Here is a 21,717-nt window from a genome sequence, read left to right as displayed (position 1 = left end):
ACATGATTGTGGCGGTTAAAGATGTGTTACATATCACTGAGGACCCAGCCGTCCCTGACAAAAGGGTCTGTATGTATAAAGAAAGGAAACCTTGTCTCGTTTGTTTAAAAAGGTGGCTCTCCCGTCACCTGACACGGCGGCCCTGAAGGATCCTGCAGATTGTAAACAAGAAACTACATTGAAGTCCATTTATGTGACCACAGGTACACTACTTCGACCTGTCATTGCGTCTGCGTGGGTAAGTAGTGCTATCGAAAAGTGGGCAGATAACTTGTCATCTGATATAGATACCCTAGATAGGGATAGTATCCTCTTGACGCTGGGTGATATCAAGGACGCTGCAGCATACCTTAAGGAAGCTGCAAGAGATATTGGTCTTTTGGGATCAAAAGCCAATGCCATGGCAGTCTCAGCTAGACGAGCGTTGTGGATTCACCAATGGAATGCTGATGCTGATTCCAAGAAAAGTATGGAATCTCTACCATATAAAGGTAAGGCCTTATTTGGAGACGGCCTTGATGATTTGGTATCTACGGCTACCGCGGGTAAGTCATCCTTTTTACCTTATGTGCCTCCACAACAAAAGAAAACGCAACATTATCAGATGCAGTCCTTTCGTCCCAATAAATACAGAAAGGGCCGGTGTTCTTCCTTCCTTGCTACTAGAAGAAGGGGAAGAGGTAAACGATCTCAACCCTTGTCAGGCTCCCAAGAGCAGAAGTCCTCCCAGGCTTCTGCCAATTCCACCGCATGACGTTGGGGCTCCTATGCGGGAGTCCGCACCGGTGGGGGCCCGTCTCAAACTCTTCAGTCAGTTTTTGGTTCGTTCGAACCTGGACCCTTGGATTTTACAAATAGTATCCCAAGGTTACAAGCTGGAGTTTCAAGACGTCCCCCCTCGCCGTTTTTTCAAATCGGCCTTACCAGCTTCTATTCCCGACAGGGAGGTAGTTTGCGACGCAATACAAAAATTGTGTCAAAATCAAGTTATCGTCAAGGTTCCCCAGTCACAACAGGGAGAAGGTTTTTATTCGAGCCTGTTTGTGGTCCCGAAGCCGGACGGCTCGGTCAGGCCAATCCTAAACCTGAAATCCCTGAATTTTTACCTAAGGAGATTAAAATTCAAGATGGAGTCTCTCCGAGCAGTGATCTCCAGTCTGGAGGAAGGGGATTTTATGGTGTCGGTGGACATAAAAGATGCCTACTTACATGTTCCCATTTATCCTCCGCTTCAGGCTTACCTGAGATTTGCAATTCAGGATTGTCATTACCAATTTCAAACGTTGCCATTTGGTCTATCCACGGCTCCGAGGATTTTCACCAAAGTGATGGCGGAGATGATGGTTCTCCTTCGCAAACAAGGAGTCACAATTATCCCATACTTGGACGATCTCCTGATAAAGGCAAGATCCAGGAACCAGTTGGTCTGAAACGTTGCACTCTCTATGACAGTTCTTCAACAACATGGTTGGCTCCTAAACTTGCCAAAATCACAGTTGATTCCAATGATGCGGCTGTCGTTTTTGGGAATGATATTGGACACAGAACTACAGAGAGTCTTTCTTCCTGTGGAAAAGGCTCTGCAACTTCAGAGTCTGGTCAAACAAATTCTGAAACCAGCAAGAGTGTCAATCCATCAATGCATTCGGTTGCTGGGGAAGATGGTTGCGGCCTACGAGGCCATTCAGTTTGGATGGTTCCATACCAGAGTGTTCCAGTGGGACTTGTTGGACAAGTGGTCGGGGTCCCATCTACACATGCACCAGAGGATAATCCTGTCGTCCAAAGCCAGGATATCACTCCTGTGGTGGCTGCACAAATCTCACCTCCTAGAGGGGCGCAGGTTCGTGATGCAGAATTGGATCCTGGTGACCACGGATGCAAGCCTCCGAGGCTGGGGGCAGTCACAATGGGAGACAGCTTCCAAGGAAGATGGTCAAGTCAGGAAACTTGTCTCCACATAAATGTTCTGGAGTTAAGGGCCATTTACAATGGTCTCCTACAAGCGGAACATCTTCTTCGAGATCTCCCTGTACTGATCCAGTCGGACAATGTAACAGCAGTAACGTACATAAACCGTCAGGGCGGAATAAAAAGCAGAGCGGCAATGGCAGAAGCCACGAGGATTTTCCGCTGGGCGGAAAAACATACAAGCGCTCTGTTAGCGATATTCATTCCAGGAGTGGACAACTGGGAAGCAGACTTCCTCAGCAGACACGATCTCCATCCAGGAGAGTGGGGCCTCCACCAAGAAGTCTTCGCAGAGATAATAAGTCGTTGGGGAGTTGTTAATGGACATGATGACATCTCGTCTCAACAAGAAGCTTCAGAGATATTGTTCCAGGTCAAGGGACCCTCAAGCAATAGCAGTGGATGCACTGGTGACACCGTGGGTATTTCAGTCGGTGTATGTATTCCCTCCACTTCCTCTAGTTCCGAAAATTCTGAAGATCATAAGAACAACAAAGATCCAGGCGATCGTCATTGTCCCAGACTGGCCAAGGAGGGCCTGGTATCCAGATCTTCAGGAACTACTCATAGGAGATCCCTGGCCTCTTCCTCTGCGCGAGGACCTGTTACAACAGGGGCCGTGCGTGTATCAGGACTTACCGCGGCTGAGTTTGATGGCATGGCGGTTGAATGCAGAATCCTAGCCCGTAAGGGTATTCCCAGTGAAGTAATTCCCACACTTATTCAGGCCAGAAAAGGCTAAACATTACCACCGTATTTGGAGACAATATATCTCTTGGTGTGAAGCCAAGGGGGCTCCTATGGAAGAGTTTCGCCTAGGGCGTTTTCTCCATTTTCTACAAGCAGGTGTGGATGCGGCCTAAAATTAGGCTCAACAAAGGTACAGATTTCAGCCTTATCCGTTTTCTTTCAGAAACAATTGGCCTCCCTTCCAGAAGTTCAGACTTTCGTGAAAGGAGTGTTGCACATCCAACATCCGTTTGTGCCTCCAGTGGCACCATGGGACCTTAATGTGGTGTTGCAGTTTCTTCAATCACGTTGGTTTGAACCTTTACGGAAGGTGGAAAGTGGTCATCCTGTTGGCCTTGGCATCTGCAAGGTGGGTGACTGAGTTAGTGGCCTTGTCTCACAAGAGCCCTTATTTGATCTTCCATGAAGCTGAATTGAGGACACGTCAACAATTTTTACCGAAGGTGGTCTCCTCTTTCCACATAAACCAACCTATTGTGGTACCTGTGGCTACTGACGCCTTCGCTGAGTCAAAATCTCTGGATGGGGTCAGAGCTTTGAAGATTTATGTCGCCAGAACGGCTCAGATTAGGAAAACAGAGGCTCTGTTTGTCCTGTATGCTCCCAACAAGGTTGGGTGTCCTGCTTCCAAGCAGACCATTGCACGCTGGATCTGTTACACGATTCAGCATGCTCATTCCACGGCTGGATTGCCGTTACTGGAATCGGTGAAGGCCCATTTTACTAGGAAGGTGGGCTCATCCTGGGCGGCTGCCCGGGGGGTCTCGGCATTGCAACTTTGCCGAGCAGCTACTTGGTCGGGGTCAAACACTTTTGCAAAGTTCTACAAGTTTGACACCTTGGCCGATGAAGACCTTAAGTTCGGTCAATCGGTGCTGCAGAGTCGTCCGCACTCGCCTGCTCGTTCTAGAGCTTTGGTATAACCCCATGGTTCTAATGGTGTCCCCAGCATCCTCTAGGACGTATGAGAAAATAGAATTTTTAATACCTACCGGTAAATCCTTTTCTCTTTGTCCGTAGAGGATTCTGGGCGCCCGTCCCAGTGCGTACTGTATCTGCAGTTAATAGTTATGGTTACTCATATGTTGTATTACGTTTATTGTCAGCCTGTTGCTGCTATTATTCATGCCGTTGGCCTGTGTTCTGTTGAATGCCATGTTCTGCGGCATGGTTGAGGTGTGAGCTGGTATGAATCTCACCTTAGTTTAACAATAAATCCTTTCCTCGAAATGTCCGTCTCCCTGGGCACAGTTCCTATAACTGGAGTCTGGAGGAGGGGCATAGAGGGAGGAGCCAGTTCACACCCTTTCAAAGTCTTAAAGTGCCCATGTCTCCTGCGGATCCCGTCAATACCCCATGGTTCTAATGGTGTCCCCAGCATCCTCTACGGACTAATGGGCCCTACACACTGGCCGACATCACTGCACGATATGAACGATCTCGTTCATTAATGAACGAGATAACGTTCATATCGTGCAATGTGGAGGCACCAGCGATGAACGATGCGCGGCCCCACGCTCGTTCATCGCTGGTGCCCCGTCGGCTGTTAATAGCAAATTATTTTTAACAAATATTTACTGCTGATTAATAGATGCTTACTTTAAGCACTTTGCATTTTGGCTTTTCTAATCATCTCTTCACGTGCACCTCTGTTACCAGTTCACATGCCAATCGTGTGATAACCTTAACCTATCGTATGATAATTGTTTTCTCAGCTTAATTTTTTAATTATTTGTACTTCATTTATTATTTATTTATACTTTATTAAATTAATTATTCACAATATATTTGTATATATAAAGTTATTTAGTTCATTATATTTAGCTCAGTATTGATTCCAGTTATATATTTTTTTTGTATTTCTTATTTTGTGTTTTTTTTTTAAAACAGGCGTGGGATCAACAACTTGGTAAAGAGAGTACATCATGTCTCCAGATCTCTATACATAGAAAGGATTTCATGGAGGTGAGGTGCCTCTGACACAATTATTATGTTTACAGCTCTAGTACAATATTTCAGCATTTTCATTCGTGCTTGTCCATAACAGCTTAACTTGTACATTGGTGATGACTAGGATTATTAACAAATGTGGCTCCAGGCAGTCTTGGGCACAACTTTCCTGCACTAGTCAGCAATCCTCCTCCACCACTCTTTTCCCATGCAGCTACTTTGTAAGAGAGATTGCAGGGAATAAAGAACCACGTTTGCATCCCACCAGTTGTCTAAAATTTTTCATGAAAATTGGTAGTGGATGCACGTCTCCTCTATAGGAAACAAGGATTAAAATGCAAAAATGTGATACTCATATGCCTGGCATTTTTCGCCACTTGGACTTAATCTCTGCATGTTACAGTTACAGACAAGTCCTTCATTGATAACAATATAAAGTAGCTGTTCTTTTTTTTTTTTTTTTTTTAATTCAAGTAATCTTTATTGTATTTTTGCACAAACAAAAAAGCAAAAAAAATACATTGTGAAAAGAAAGTGCAGTGAAGAACAGCACTGTCCATAGAAGAATAAAGAACAGACAAAATTAATAAAAGACATAAAATATAAAACACAGCAGCAATGTAAACCAGTAGTGTACACGGGTTAACCATAATAGTAAAAATACAAATATAAAAAACAAATAAGTACATAGGTAAACACCAGGGTATGTTGGTTATGGCTGCCACATGAAGGCAGAGAAATGGGGTGTTTACGAAACAGAGGAGGAGTCAGTGGTAATGGCAACATTGGATTGACACCATCTGTCTCACATTTTATGCTAAGTGCTCATAGTATTTCTGCTCATATAGAGATAACTTTCATGGCTGGATACCTCATGAACAAGGGCTCTCTACTTGGAAACGTCAGAGAATTCACAGTGAAGGGTATTAAGACTTAAAACCTTTATATAGGATCCTATTGTGAGTCTCCTCAAGATCCAGGCTAAACCGACAGATCCCAGGGTTTAAGGGAGGAGAGTAGGAGTGATTAGTCTGCTATAATCCCAAACATTTGTCCAGAAAACAGGGACTCCAGAATACTCCCACAGGAGATGCCAAAATCCAGCATCAGGTGAATCACATTTAGGACACTTTGTATATATATTTATACTAAGGTGTGAGTTTTTTTTAGAAGTGGAGATGTTGCCCATAGCAACCAATCAGATTCCACAGGAAATAGTGTAGAGGCCAACATTTGTTCCCACTGATCATCGGAAAGAGGGTCAAGGTCAAACTCGAGCTTCAGTGGAACTAAGGCACCAGAAATAAAGTGGGCATTGAGGTAAAAAAGATACCTGTTTCCGAGAACCAAGGCAAATGAGCAGAGTCTTAAGTAGGAAGGGAGATGTTACAAGGGAAGCTATACCAAATTGAGCTTGTACAGCATGTCAGAATTTGAAATATCTATAAAAGGCTGTATCTGGAAGACCAAACGCCTAGCGCAATTCTGCAGAGGATTTAAAAATACCCTCAAAATAGATCTGACCTATGGAGGAAACACCATAAACAATCCATATATTATCTGAAATAAGCTTACTCAACTCAGGGTAAGAGGCATTAAATTGTAGGGGAGTTTTAGGATCTGTGCATGACCAATCAAAGTATGGGCTAAATGCCAAACTGTAAGAGTGGCGAATTAGGGGAGCTAGACCCAATGAGGAAGCTAGACCAAATGAGTCCAGAGAGCAAACCTGTAGAGGTGCGAGTGAGGACCCTGTCTGCTCGGCTAAGTAGCCTTTTAGAGTGAACTCCCCCCGCAATGAAGCCCAAGGGGGAGGCTAAATAATATACAGATGTAGCCAAGCTCATTGTGGCTACATCAGAGCGCTACGTGCACTTTAGGTGCACCTGTGCCTAGCTGCGTCTTTTGCTGCCCCATATACTTTGTATAGGGCGCAGGTGCATCTAAGACGCATATGCACAGAGATGTGCATACGAGTCACAGCATACGTGCTGCAATCACGCATACATATAGTCACGGTGAGCGTGGCTACATCTGTAGATGTATATTAGGGGAGGCTAGACCCCAGAGGCATTGGACTTAAAGTTTTAAGGGCAACACGCGCACTCTTGTCTCCCCATATAAAGGAGTAGAGGATACAGTCAATAGATGCAAATACTTTCTTGGGAATATAAACTGGAAAATGCTGGAGAAGGTACAGATTTTGGCTGGTTGATCATCTTAAAGAAATTAATCCTCCCCATAACTGTTAGAAGTTTCTTCCAAGTACGAGCACAGCAAAAAAAGACGCTCAACACTTACGTGGTTGCACGGGATCTGTCAGCTCACTCACGCCAGGCACCTCCCGCTGCGTGGCATATTGACGCAAGATGTATGAGGACAGATTTGTAATCATTCTTTGAGCTGCGAGGTGGAATAAGAGACCCTGGGGGTGTACAAAGAGGAGTAATACCACAGGAAAACCTCAGTTATATAAAAGACAACATACATTAAATGTCTTTTAAAATACACGTCTGCATCATATATTATGCAATTACATAAACCTTAGGAACCTTGCAGGCAGATCCTATTTCTGAAAATATTAATTTCAGATAAACAAGCCACTAATTCAGTCAAAAAGAAGCAGCTGGTATGTTAGGGCAGTTTCTTATATGATCCTCTACTGAAAACAACTCTATACAAAAAGTTCAAGCTCTTTAATCAAGTTATATCAAATAGCAAGCAGTCTGTTAGTAAGACTTTTAATTAGTGCAGAGAACAATGGCTTGTTAGCACATAATAACCAGCTTGTAAAGATCTAATCTAAGCAGCAAAAATATTCTAAACAGCTCCTTAAACACTCACATCTGAGTATCTCTCTCCTGCAGCAAATAGCAGTTCACTTTTATATGGAATTAACACATGGGCTCCCAATATATTACCGTATTTCTGTGGCCGCCTGCAATGTGTGCAAGTCAACGCTGCTCACAGTGTGGGTCCCGATCTTGTTGTACTAGTTGGCGCTAAAATGCCCGCCCCCAGCATCATATGGTGTAGGGGTGCTGTGATCCTCTTACTCCCGCTATAATGCGCCACTCACAGATGTACTGAGCTGGCCGGCTGTCCAGACATCCAGCATGGGAAGCAGTGGAGCAGTGAGACAGCTTGTGAATACCCAGAGTGGATAGAAGCTTCTGCAGACATCTTTGTTGGGAGGCGGAACTTACTTTGTCATAGACGCACTGTAGTCCGACCACTCTTTCTTTCTCATACGTCCTAGAGGATGCTGGGGACGACATCAAGACCATGGGGTATAGACGGGATCCGCAGGAGACATGGGCACTCTAAAGACTTTTCATTAGGTGTGAACTGGCTCCTCCCTCAATGACTTCAGTTTTAGAAATGTGCCCAGGCAAACTGGATGCACTCTGAGGAGCTCTACTGAGTTTCTCTGAAAAGACTTATGTTAGGTTTTTTATTTTCAGGGAGAACTGCTGGCAACAGACTCCCTGCTTCGTGGGACTGAGGGGGCAGAAGTAGGAACCAACTTCCTAAAGAGTTTCATGGCTCTGTTTCTGGCTGACAGGACACTATTAGCTCCTGAAGGGAACTGAACGCTAGCCGTGCCTAGATGCTCACTCCCACAGCACACCGTCACCCCCCTCACAGAGCCAGAAGTCAGAAGACAGGTGAGTGTTAGAAGACAGATCTTCAATCAAGAAAGTGACGGCTAAAGGTACCGCGCGGCTGGCGGGAGCGCAGCGCACCATGTTGCCCACACATACACAGGCACTGCAGGGTGCAGGGCACGGGGGGGGGGCGGCGCCCTGGGCAGCATGAAACCTATGGAAACTGGCATAAATAAGGGGCATAAGTTGCTGAGGCACAGGTCTACCCCTGCCAGTATAAAAAATTACCTCATAAAAGCTGAGGAGAAACACACCATTGAAGAGTGGAGCTTCCTCCTCAGTCAGCCAGCACACTGCTCAGCGCCATCTTCTCTCTCTCCTCAGGCTGCAGAGACAACGCTGGTCCTCCTCCACTACTGAATAGGTATCAGGGTGCAAAACAGGGGGGCCCACAGTGAATTTGGTGCTATATAATTGTGTGATTAACATTATAAAAGTGCTAAATGTCAGCAGGCATTTTGTGTTCACAGACATTGGGTTACTGGTGCTGGGTTGTGGACTGGCATATCCTATCTGTGTCCCTCTGACAGATTTTACTGTGGGTCTGTCCCCTATAAATCCCGGAGTGTCTGTGGTGTGGTTCTGCACGTGTGTGACATGTCTGTGGCCGGGAACTCTGTGGAGACATGTTAGCAACACAGAGGTGTAATATGACACCAAGAGCCTGACTGGGTGAAAGGTTACATGATAGTGTGAATCATATCAGTAAGAGGTTGGACTGAATCTCATACAGAAAATGAAAATAATCTGTTGAAGATGTGATTTTTAATAGTTCTGCCTTTCATCCACAGGGACCTTTCTGGGTCACATACAAATTTGCACAAGTAGTACAAACTGATACCGACACTGACTCTGATTCCTGTGTCGACACTAGTGATTCCAGGGGAATAGGTCCTAAGTTAGCAAAAAAGCATTCAAAACATGTTTTAGCTATAAAGGAGGTGTTAGAAGGTACGAAGCCCCCTCTTTTACCACAAGGAGAGGGTTTACTTTAGTAAAGAAGTAATGTAATTTTCCCTCCACCTCAGGTCTGATTTAACCTGAAAAGAAATTTCAGATTCCCAAAAGGATATCAGGCAGCTAACCTTTTTCCAAAAAAGGTGTGAGTCACCCCGCATTTTAGACAAAGCCCTGTCATAAAAGAGAAAAGGTGTTTCTCCCTGTGCCTGGAATGGCTTCACTTAAGGAGCCGACAGACCGCGAGTGAGGTGATTTATTGATGTGGCCAATGGGACCTACCATTGTCTGTGAGTGGGTGAGTAGTGCTATTGAAAAGTGGTCAGAAAACTTGTCATTAGACATTGACACAATAGCTGGAGACGAGATACTCCTAACGTTAGGTCATATCAAAGACGCTGCTGCGTACGTACTAGAATCTATTAAATATATTGGTTTCCTGGGCTCAAGAACCGCTACCATGGCAGTATCGGCTCGAAGGGCGTTGTGGATTCGCCAGTGGAATGCTGATGCAGATTCCAAAAGAAATATGGAGGCTCTCCCGTATAAAGGTGAGGCCTTGTTTGGTGATGGGCTGGATGTGTTAGTCTCGGCGGCTACCGCAGGTAAGTCAACATTCTTGCCTTATGCTCCTACACCGGCGAAAAAGACACATCATTCTCACATACAGTCCATTCGGCCCAACAAATACAAAAAGGCCAAAGGTCTCCCCTTTTTTGCAGGTAGTGGAAGGGGAAAAGGAAAGAAATTTGCAGCATCTCCCGGATCGCAGGAGCAGAAGTCCACCCCTGCTTCTGCCAAATCTGCACCATAACGCTGGGGCTCCCTTGCGGGAGTCTGCTCGGGTGGGAGCACGTCTGAAACTTTTTAGCCAAATCTGGATTCAATCTGGCCTGGACCAATGGGTCTTCCAAATAGTGTCCCATGGGTACAAACTAGAGTTTCAAGACGTCCCCCCATGCCGATTTTTCAAATCGACCTTGCCAGCTTCTCTTCCAGGAAGAGAGGCAGTAACAACAGAAATTCAAAAATTATGTCAGGATCAGGTCATTGTCCTGGTACCCTTGGCACAATAAGGAGAAGGTTTTTTATTCAAGCCTCTTCGTAGTTCCGAAGCCGGACGGCTTGGTCAGACCGATTTTAAACCTGAAAAATCTTAATCTCTGCCTGAAAAGGTTCAAGTTCAAGATGGAATCCATGAGGGTAGTGATTTCCAGTCTGGAAGAGGGGGACTTCATGGTGTCAGTAGACATAAAAGATGCTTACTTGCATGTTCCCATTTATCCTCCTCACCAAACTTATCTGAGATTCGCAGTACAGGATTTCCATTACCAGTTTCAGACGTTGCCGTTCGGACTCTCCACGGCACCGAGGGTATTCACCAAGGTGATGGCGGAGATGATGGTCCTCCTTCGTTAAAAAGGAGTCAATATCATTTTTTATCTGGACGATCTCCTGATAAAAGCGAGATCCATGGAACAGTTGGTGCAGAACATCGCACTCTCCCTGTCAATACTCCAACAACACGGTTGGATCATGAATTTTCCAAAGTCGCAGTTGGAACCGACGACAAGATTGTCCTTTTTAGGGATGATTCTGGACACAGAGGTACGGAGAGTATTTCTTCCAGTGGAAAAGGCTCTGGAAATCCAGAAAATGGTCAAACAAATATTGAAACCAACAAGCGTGTCGATCCATCAATGCATTCGGTTGTTGGGGAAAATGGTAGCGGCCTACGAGGCCATACAGTTTGGCAGGTTCCATGCCAGTGTATTCCAGTGGGACCTGATGGACAAGTGGTCGGGATCCCACCTTCACATACACCGGAAAATAATCCTGTCCCCCAAAGCCAGGATTTCGCTCCTGTGGTGGCTACACAGTTCTCACCTACTAGATGGAAGCAGGTTTGGGATTCACGACTGGGTCCTAATAACCACGGATGCAAGTCTCCGAGGCTGGAGAGCTGTCACACAGGGGGAAAGCTTCCAAGGAAAATGGTCAAGTCAGGAAGCCTGCCTTCACATAAACATTCTGGAATTGAGAGCCATTTACAACGGCCTTCTACAAGCAGTACATTTTCTTCAAGATCCCGTGCAGATCCAGTCGGACAATGTAACAGCAGTCGCGTACATAAACAGGCAAGGCGGAACGAAAAGCAGAGCGGCAATGGCAGAGGTGACAAGGATTCTCCTCTGGGCAGAAAGACATGTTAGAGCTCTGTCAGCAATTTTCATTCCGGAAGTGGACAACTGGGTAGAAGACTTCCTCAGCAGACATGATCTCCATCCAGGAGAATGGGGCCTCCATCAAGAAGTCTTCTCAGAGGTGACAAGTCTTTGGGGAGTTCCTCAAGTAGACATGATGGCATCTCGTCTAAACAAAAAGCTTCAGAGATATTGTTCCAGGTCGAGAGACCCTCAAGCAATAGCAGTGGATGCACTGGTGACCCAGTGGGTGTTTCGGTCGGTATATGTTTTCCCTCCACTTCCACTGATTCCATAAGTTCTCAAAATAATAAGAAGAACAAGAGTTTGAGCAATCTTCATTTCCCCAGACTGGCCAAGGAGGGCTTGGTATCCAGATCTTCAGTAGTTGCTCATAGAAGATCCTCGGCCTCTTCCTCCTCGAGAGGACCTACTACAGCAGGGGCCGTGTGTGTATCAAGACTTACCGCGGCTACATTTAACGGCATGGCTATTGAGCGTCGGATCCTAGCCCGAAAGGGTATTCCCAAGGAAGTCATCCCCACTCTTATTCAGGCCAGGAAAGGAGTGACGTCTACACATTACCACCGTGTTTGGAGAAAATATGTGTCTTGGTGTGAATCCAAGAAGGCTCCTACGGAAGAGTTTGAGTTGGGATGTTTTCTCCATTTTCTGCAGGCTGGTGTGGATGCGGGCCTTAGATTGGGGTCAATCAAGGTCCAGATTTTCTTTCAAAAACAATTGGCCTCCTTTCCAGAAGTTCAGATGTTCGTGAAAGGGGTTCTGCACATCCAGCCTCCATTTGTGCCTCCAGTGGCACCATGGGACCTTAATGTGGTGTTGCAGATCCTACAATCGGGTTCGTTTGAGCCTCTACAAGAAATAGAGTTGACGTTTCTCACTTGGAAAGTGGTGATGCTTTTGGCGTTGACATCCGCAAGGAGGATGTCTAAATTGTGGGCCTTGTCCCACAAGAGCCCTTACCTGATCTTCCATGAAGATAGGGCAGAGTTGAGAACTCGTCAACATTTTCTTCCAAAGGTGGTTTCCTCTTTCCACATAAACCAACCTATTGTGGTGCCAGTTGCTACTGACACGTTTGCTGAGTCAAAGTCTCTAGATGTGGTTAGAGCTTTGAAGATTTATGTCACTAGAACTGCTCGAATACGGAAAACAGAGGTTTTGTTTGTCCTGTATGCTCCCAACAAGATTGGGTGTCCTGCTTCCAAGCAGACTATTGCGCGCTGGATCAGAGGTACGATTCAGCAAGCTCATTCTACGGCTGGATTGCCGTTACCGATATCGGTGAAGGCCCATTCTACTAGGAAGGTGGGCTCCTCCTGGGCGGCTGCCCGGGGGGTCTCGGCATTGCAACTTTGCCGAGCAGCTACTTGGTCAGGGTAAAACACATTTGCAAAATTCTACAAGTTTGACACCTTGGCCGATGAGTACCTAAAGTTTGATCAATCGGTGCTGCAGGGTCATCCACACTCTCCCGCCCGTACTGGAGCTTTGGTATAGACCCCATTGTCTTGATGTCGTCCCCAGCATCCCCTAGGACGTATGAGATAATAGGATTTTGATACCTACCGGTAAATCCTTTTCTCCTAGTCCAAAGAGGATGCTGGGCGCCCGTCCCAGTCCGTACTTTACCTGCAGTTTAGTTATTAGAGTTACACAAGTTGTGTTATATTGGTTTTCAGCATATTGCTGCAATTGGTTCATGCCTGTTGGCGTGTGTTATGTTGAATGCCATGTGTGCGGCATGGTTGAGGGTGTGAGTTGGTAGATATCTCACCACTAGTTAAGTAATTCTTTCCTCGAAATGTCAGTCTCCCTGGGCACAGTTCCTACAACTGAAGTCCGGAGGAGGGGCATAGAGGGAGGAGCCAGTTCACACCCAATGAAAAGTCTTTAGAATGCCCATGTCTCCTGCGGATCCCATCTATACCCCATGGTCTTGATGTCATCCCCAGCATCCTCTACGGACTAGGAGAAAAGGATTTACCGGTAGGTATCAAAATCCTATTTTTACTCTTAGCCAGGATATTCAATCTACAAGGTTGCAGGACAACTGGCACTCAGATTCCAACTGAAGGCAATGCTATTCAAGTAACTTCCTCATGTCTATTACATTTTTTAATCTCTGACACTTTTAATAAAGGATCCCCGAATGTAGGCCTTAAAGTTGTCACACAAAATAGAAGGGTCCCGGCAAGATAAGTTATCTAAAAGAAAGGATTCCCGAGTGACAATGAGCTTGGAGTCAGCACCCATTACATTTAAAAAAAAAAAAGGATTACATTTTAAAAAGACAAACAGTACTGAGGGTGAGAGTAACAGGAGATTGGTCAGATATACCTCAGCCAGATATTCCACCACCTGAACACTAGGAGAAAGGACAGGGGATACAAACACCAAGTTAGTCTGGGAGAAGGTGTGAAAAGTTGAGTGACAAGAATATTGTACCGTGGTTGGTGTAAAGGTCCCTCCAAACATCCAGTAAACCTGAAAAATTAATTCAGAGAAAGGGGTAGAGGAGGGGGACTCGATCAAGTGCATCATCCATGAAATTATTATAATCCCCTAAACAAATCTCAGGGGTAGAGAGGGACATAAATCGTCAAGAAGGAAAAAAGAATGGAATTAATGAAGGCCCGCTAAAGAAACATACCGACCATGGGGATCAATTTGACTATGCTCCATGCATTAATTAAGATGCTTCTTAACTACAACCGAAACACGCCTAGAATTATGGGAAAAGGTAGAATGATACATCCATCCAATCCACAGTTTCTTTAGAGGCAGCACCCTACCCCCAACCAGATGGGTTTCCAAAAGGCATAAATATCATAACCATGAGGGTAATTCAGAGTTGATCGCAGCAGCAAGTTTGTTAGCAGTTGGGGAAAACCATGTGCACTGCAGATGTGGCAGATATAACATTTGCAGAGCGAGTTAGATTTGGGTGGGTTATATTGTTTCTGTGCAGGGTAAATACTGGCTGCTTTATTTTTACACTGCAATTTAGATTTCTGTTAGAACACACCCCACCCAAATCTAACTCTCTCTGCACATGTTATATCTGCCCCCCCCAGTGCACATGGTTTTGCCCAACTGCTAACAAACTTGCTGCTGCAATCAACTCTGAATTAGGCCCCATATTTCTTGGACTGGCACAGTACAGGGGACTGCTTCACTTTATCAGCAGCTCAATTCAAGCCTATTTAATAGCAGTACTATTGGGGGATAACAGGAGGGGAACATCAGAAAAGGTGCTATGTATGCACAACCTAAAGCCACAGCAATACACTATAGACAATTATATAATTAGATGAAAAAGGAAAACAATGACACAAAGAAGAAGCAATGTGCAAATACATACCACCAAAAAAAACAAATATGAAATATATGAAGACAACTATATTAAACATGAAAAGAAAACTGTCCCAACCCCATCTCACCCTTTATGACCAGCGAGACCTGTGGTATACCTGGCTCCCTAAACTAGTGAAAAGTTAACCCAGAAAATGGTACCCGAGCAGCATGGAGGCCAGCAGAGTACCCTGCAAGGTCTGCAGCACCGGCCAGATAGATATAGAAAATGCGATATAGACAAACTAAAAACTGTAGTCTAGAAACTATTTACTATGAATGGGGAACTTTAAGAAATACTGGAGTTCCCAAATAGAGCACAGTGTGCAAATCTATTGTGTATATATATAAAAGGCAAATACCACTGACTCATCACAAAATCTCCTGAACCATAAGGACTAGGAAGTTGACATTTCGACAGAAGCTTGCTTTTGTGACATACAGTAGGCATCCACTAAAAACGGCTATTTCAAAATTCCACCGACAAAGGGGTTAAAAGGGTGAGATAATTCCCCCCTAACAGAGGAGCGTTAAGACAGCCCACCCAGCTGGGGTTATATATAATGCAAGGTGCTGGTGATACCAAGTTGCGGAGGGGGAGGACACAATTCTCTATTCCTGGATTTCCTTGCAGCTGCAGAGCACTCCATTATTCAAATAGGGGAGCCACATCAACTGCCACCCCTAAACACTGTCAAACATTGTGTGGCTTCCCTATTTGAATAATGGACTGCTCTAAAACTGCCACTGGCAAGGAAGTGCAGCCTTATAGTTCAGGAGATTTTGTGATGAGTCAGTGGTAGTTGCCTTTTATACATTTACGTCTCAATTATCAAAGGTTAACTTGTCACTTGAACTAAACATTGCCAAACCTCACAGAGAGCAATAGGAGGAAAGGATACATAGATATTTTGACTCTTAAATGCATTAAAGGAAAGCTTGATAGTCAGCAATTGCTTATCTGCTGTGTACAGGGTACCGACAGCTCTCCCAGAGACCTTAAGTGTTGTGTGAAAATCTTTAGCTTTTTACCTCAAAGGAGGAGCCCTAAGGAGAGTGAGAAGCTAATCAAGGAGACCTAGGGCCCTTTGGAATAGATTCAGCCTATCCCTGCAAACCTTACATATTTAGCATACAGCTGGCGGACCTTGGCCTGTCGTCCCAGCATTTACAGCACTGAGCATCAGAGGTGGGATGGGGCAAAGAAGGAGGCAGATTATTCTCCTCTGCGCCAGCCTTTTGACAGCATCAATCCGGGGAAGGCCTGCCCAGAGGTGGGGCCTGACAAAGATTGGCAGTGGTGGGCAGAGCATGTCCTGTTGTAAGTCTAATTAGTTTACTAGGAAGAAAGTTATACGCACTAATATACTTGAAATTCCGTAGTGAAGCACGGGTATTCAGCTAGTACATAATAAAACATTAAATAACAATCTGTCTGAGCAAAGTAATCAGAGACACAATTACGAGAAAGGGAAAAATTCAAAATGCCAGATACATCCCGCTCAACACTGTATAAATAGGAATGAGTTGGTAAAGGCATGGAGTACTGTATCTGCATATCGTGGAGTTGTGAGCGAATATTTTGGATCTCCCAAGCAAAGTCCGGATACACGGAGACAGTGTGATTATTATCATACTTGAGAGGACCCCGGAGGCGAATAAGTCATAAAATGATAACTGAAGTTCAGAAGACAAGCAATAAAGGGAAGGCAGTGAGCACATTTCACAGTGAACTGGGGAGTTAAAGCATCTTTAGAGAACATTTGAACCAGCCACTTCTCAAGAAATTTATCTGGAGCAGAACCCGCCACAAGCTCCTGGAGGACCATGAAACAGAGACTAATATCTGATACATCTGGCAGGACAAGTCAGAGAGATGTCTGTCATAGGAGAGGTAAGGTCCTCCAAATAGGATATCATATGCTCAGCCACATATAACCCTTTCACGGATGTTTTGAAGATTGTGGCAGAGTAGAGAAATGTCCACTTGCAGCTGGCCAGTCTTGTCAGCAACAGTAAGAGATGGAGGGGGCTCAGCCACGTGGTGGAGATGCCACAGCAGTTGGCATGGAAGTCAGCCAGAAGGCGTGGCTTGGGAGGAACAGGGAAATTTCTCCAGACTAGCTGCAGCACAAGTAAAAACATCCCCTGATTTGCCCATAGTGAAGGAGACCCCTGGGAAACAAAGTCCCACCAGTGCAGGGAAGCACAGTAGAAATGAGTAAAGCTCTTACACAGCAGGCTACACAGTGGGCCAATATGAGGCACCAGGGAGGAAGTCACTTGGCACTTGGCAACAATGCAAAATGGCATGGTAATCCAGCACCCACCAGAGAGAGAGAAAGGGAGAGGATATCCAGGAGTGGACTACACAGGAGAAGCCACTGGAGAGGCAGGACACATCCACCTCCACAAACAGAGTCCAGGCAAAAATGAGCAACAAACAGCTGCAGGACCACAAAGCTGCCAGAGGAGTGAGGGAGACTGCAGGATCCCACAGCACTAGAGTTGCAATCCAAAATTGCCACCACTGACTCAGGACACACAGGGGTTCACACAGTCCGGAGAGACCAACAGGAGGCAAGGGCAGGCAGACGGAGACACCCCCTGAAGGAGAGGGAGCAGACCACAGAAGGCACCAGTGGCGCGTCGGACGCACCTGCCAGTGGTCAAGAATCCATCATGGCAGTGACCAGCGCAGCAGCCTCGCTCCTTCAGCTCCACCAACTGGATTTGCGGATCCACCCGTGGCACTCCAAGAGCACGGTCGGTTAGGTAGGGCAGAATAATGGAGACCTGGCAGGACACAGCAGGCACTGGCACCAGAACAGAGAGAACAGAGGGACCCACAGCACAGACTGCAGCACGACTCAGCCACACCAGGCACAGCATAGGGAGGCACTCGGAGATCATTACAGAGACAGGGGATGGTCTCTGGATAATTAAACAGAATGTCAATGAGAGCTCAGGCAGTATGCTGCCTGCTCCATACTATGCCAAGCCACGCCTCAACATTAGCTGTTCTTTTGATAGTTATGAACATTCTGAACATTAATATGATGTTCCCAGATAATTTCAGGGAAAACAAAATATTAAATCCTTCAATTGTCTATGAAGTGTTGTAGAGAGGTACACAAGTTTCCATACAACTTAATTATCATCAATCTGCTGGCTATAACAGAAACCTGGCTCACACAATCTGACACAGCCTCCCCTGCAGCACTGGCACATGGTGGGCTCCACTTTACACACACCTCCAGACCCGATAACCATAAAGGAGGAGGAGTTGGACTTTTACTTTCCCAATCTTTTGCATATACTGTTCTACCACAAGTTCCATCACTCACATTTACATCATTTGAAGTACATTCCATTAGGGTTTACTCTCCTTTCTCTCTGCGTGTTGCAACTATCTACCGCCCACCTGGGCATCCAAAACAATTTTTGGAAGATTTTTCTGCCTGGCTCCCTCACTTCCTATCTTCTGACATCTCCACCATTATCATGGGTGATTTCAATATTGCTATTGATTGTCCGAAATCTGCTGCGCATGCCTCCAAACTACTCTCTCTAACCTCCTCTCTTGGCCTCTCCCAATGGACTGACTCCTCTACTCATCAGGCGGGCCACTGCCTTGATCTAGTATTCACCAGACTATGCTCCATCGCTGAACTTACTAACACTCCTTTCCCCCTCTCAGATCACAACCTTATCACCTGCATGCTTTCCTCTGTTAATTCAAACCCTGTGTTGCGGAAGTTCTCCAATCTTCCTCAAACTCGCAGAAATATTAACACAATTATTCTTCAAGAACTTTCCACTTCACTGCAACAACTGCTTTCACCTATTTCTGCATTCACCTCTCCTGAGATGGCTGTATCACACCTTAATGAGACTCTAGAACTAGCCCTTGATGAAGTGGCTCCAGCTACCCATCACACTCCACGTAGGCCTAGATGTCAACCATGGCACTCCAAATTAACAAGACAACTACAAAAACTCACACGAAAACTTGAACGTCAGTGGCGTAAATCTCGTATTTCAAGTGACTTCCTCACATATAAGACAGTCTACCATTCTTATAAAAATGCCCTGGACACTGCCAAACAAACATATTTCCAAACTCTTATCTCTGCTCAAGCCTCTAACCCCAAACGACTCTTTAATACATTTAAATCACTTCTGAATCCTCCCGCACCTACCCCACCAGCCACTATCAAGGCACAGGATCTTGCTTCCTACTTCAAGGAGAAGATTGCTAAGATCCGAGATGAAATGGTATGCTCTTCGGCAGCCAGTGACCTGCTCCGTTCTTTACCTGAACCCTCTGGCACTATTTCTTCATTTGATCCCACAAATGAAGATGAAGTATCATCACTCTTCTCATCCTGCTTCTCTACTACCTCTCCTCTTGATCCTTTACCCTCACAAATAAGTAAAGCTCTGTCTCTGGTGCTCATCCCTACCTTAACTAACATCTGTAATCTCTCTCTCTCTCTACTGGTATTTTTCCTTCACTCTTCAAGCATGCAGTGATTACTCCCATTTTAAAAAAACAAAATTCTGACCCTAATGCTCTCTCAAACTACCGCCCTATCTCTCAGCTCCCTTGTCTCTCTAAGCTACTTGAGAGACTTGCCTACACTCGACTCACACACTTTCTTAACTCATACACTTTGTTGGACCCACTTCAGTCAGGCTTCCGTTCCCAACATTCCACAAAGACGGCACTGACTAAAGTGGTTAATGATTTGGTCACTACGAAGTCTAAAGGCCACTACTCACTACTTATTCTTCTAGACCTATCTGCTGCATTTGACACTGTAGACCACTCTCTTCTCATACAGACACTACAATCCCTAGGTCTTAAAGACACAGCCCTTTCTTGGTTCCTATCGTACCTATCTAATCGCTCCTTCAGTGTTCGCTTCTCTGAATCTACCTCCTCTTCGCTACCTCTTTCAGTTGGAGTACCGCAAGGCTCAGTCTTGGGTCCTCTGCTTTTCTCTATCTATACCTCATCTCTTGGTAAACTAATCAGCTCTTTTGGTTTTCAGTATCATCTGTACGCAGATGATACTCAAATCTACCTATACTCCCCTTACTTGTCCCTATCTGTACTGGACCGTGTCACTGAATGCCTTTCTGCCATCTCATCCTGGATGACATCTCGCCACCTCAAACTTAATATTTCAAAGACAGAGTTAATTATATTTCCACCGGCCAATAGTAGGTACCAACCTGATATCTCTATCACTGTTGAAAACTCGACTATCTACCCTACCCCACAAGCTCGCTGCCTAGGTGTCATCCTTGACTCTGATCTGTCCTTTGTTCCCCACATTCAATCTGCCTCAAGATCATGTTACATGCATCTAAAAAACATATCCAAAATACGACCATACCTTACACAAGACACTGCTAAAACTCTAATCCACGCTCTCATTATCTCCCGCATTGATTATTGCAATAGTCTCCTAACTGGTCTTCCCAAAACGAGACTCTCACCACTACAATCCATTCTGAATGCAGCGGCGAGGCTTATCTTCCTCGCTAGACGTTCATTGTCTGCAGATCCACTCTGTCAGTCCCTCCATTGGTTACCTGTACTCTACCGCATTCAATATAAAATACTTTTACTCACACACAAGGCCATTAACCAAACTACACCAACATACATCACTTCGCTTATCACAAAATATCTCCCAACCCGACCTCTTCGCTCTTCACAAGACCTGCGTCTCTCATCCACACTCATTACTCGCTCCCACTCACGACTGCAGGACTTTCATCGGGCTGCACCCACTCTGTGGAATGCCCTACCACGCACAATAAGACTCTCCTCTAGTCTCCAAACCTTCAAGCGTTCCCTCAAAACACACCTCTTTAGGCAAGCGTATCAAATTCCTGAACCGCCCACATAACTTTCATAAACCTTCCAATCAAATTACATCCACTCTGTACAGTCCACACATATCCTCACATGTCTTTTCATTCTATGCAATAGATAGCACCTTTCCTTGTGTACATATGCCTATTTCCCTATAGATTGTAAGCTTGCGAGCAGGGCCTTCCTACCTCTATGACTGTTATCACCCAGTTTGTTATTGTTATTTCAAATTGTAAAGCGCAACGGAATTTGCTGCGCTATATAAGAAACTGTTAATAAATAAATAAATAAATAAATAATTATCATGATTTAGTAACTTTTATGCACTTTTCTGTACATTTTACAAGTATGTCTTTTCTTATTGGAACAATGGGCCTTTAAAGGGGCAAGGTGTAACCTTATGAGTATTTTTAACGTGTGAATTTGCATCTAAATTTGCAATGTAAAATGTAACAAACCCATCCTGGTGAAAAACTGGAAGCAGCATGATAGCTTATGGGGGAAGGGGGCAATTTCCTAAAGAATCCCTGTTACGCTAAAACTATGGCCAAGCTCTGGAATGTACAGCATTCCAGTGGCGCACCCAGGGGGGGTTTCCGAGCACCCAGAAACCCCCCTCCACTAAAAAAAAAAAAAAAAAATTTTTTTTTTTTTTTTAAATATTTAGCTGCATGAGTATTATTAATGGCTGTCTAGCGTCCTCTGCAGCCTGCTGTCTTCCTGGTGGCACTTGTAAGTGCAATAAAAGTTTACTTTATTTTAATTATAGTACATATATATCCATGTGCATACATATATACACATGTATACACATACATACATATAAACACACACACACACACGATATATATACATGTGTATATATAGTGTACTGTATGTGTGTATATATATATATATATATATATGCATGTTTAATATGCTATGTATATGTGTATATGTATGTGTGTGTGTG

At 44.9% G+C, this 21,717-nt stretch overlaps 1 protein-coding gene across 4 annotated transcripts in view; it reads left to right on the top strand.

Moving 5' to 3' along the window:
• The window catches only part of TNRC18 (trinucleotide repeat containing 18), a 1,076,633-nt gene that overhangs the window by 1,018,426 nt on the left and 36,490 nt on the right, over positions 1 to 21,717 (top strand). For all 4 annotated transcript variants that reach the window (XM_063934091.1, XM_063934092.1, XM_063934093.1 and 1 more), the window contains one exon: positions 4,612 to 4,686. In XM_063934091.1, coding sequence (XP_063790161.1) covers positions 4,612 to 4,686 — 75 coding nt within the window. The remainder of the gene's footprint in view (positions 1 to 4,611; positions 4,687 to 21,717) is intronic.

The sequence above is a fragment of the Pseudophryne corroboree genome, chromosome 7 (genome assembly GCF_028390025.1).
Source record: "Pseudophryne corroboree isolate aPseCor3 chromosome 7, aPseCor3.hap2, whole genome shotgun sequence".
In the NCBI taxonomy this organism is placed as follows: domain Eukaryota; kingdom Metazoa; phylum Chordata; class Amphibia; order Anura; family Myobatrachidae; genus Pseudophryne; species Pseudophryne corroboree.
The sequence above is the reverse complement of the archived record's forward strand: the minus strand, read 5'-3'. Positions and strand labels throughout refer to the sequence as shown.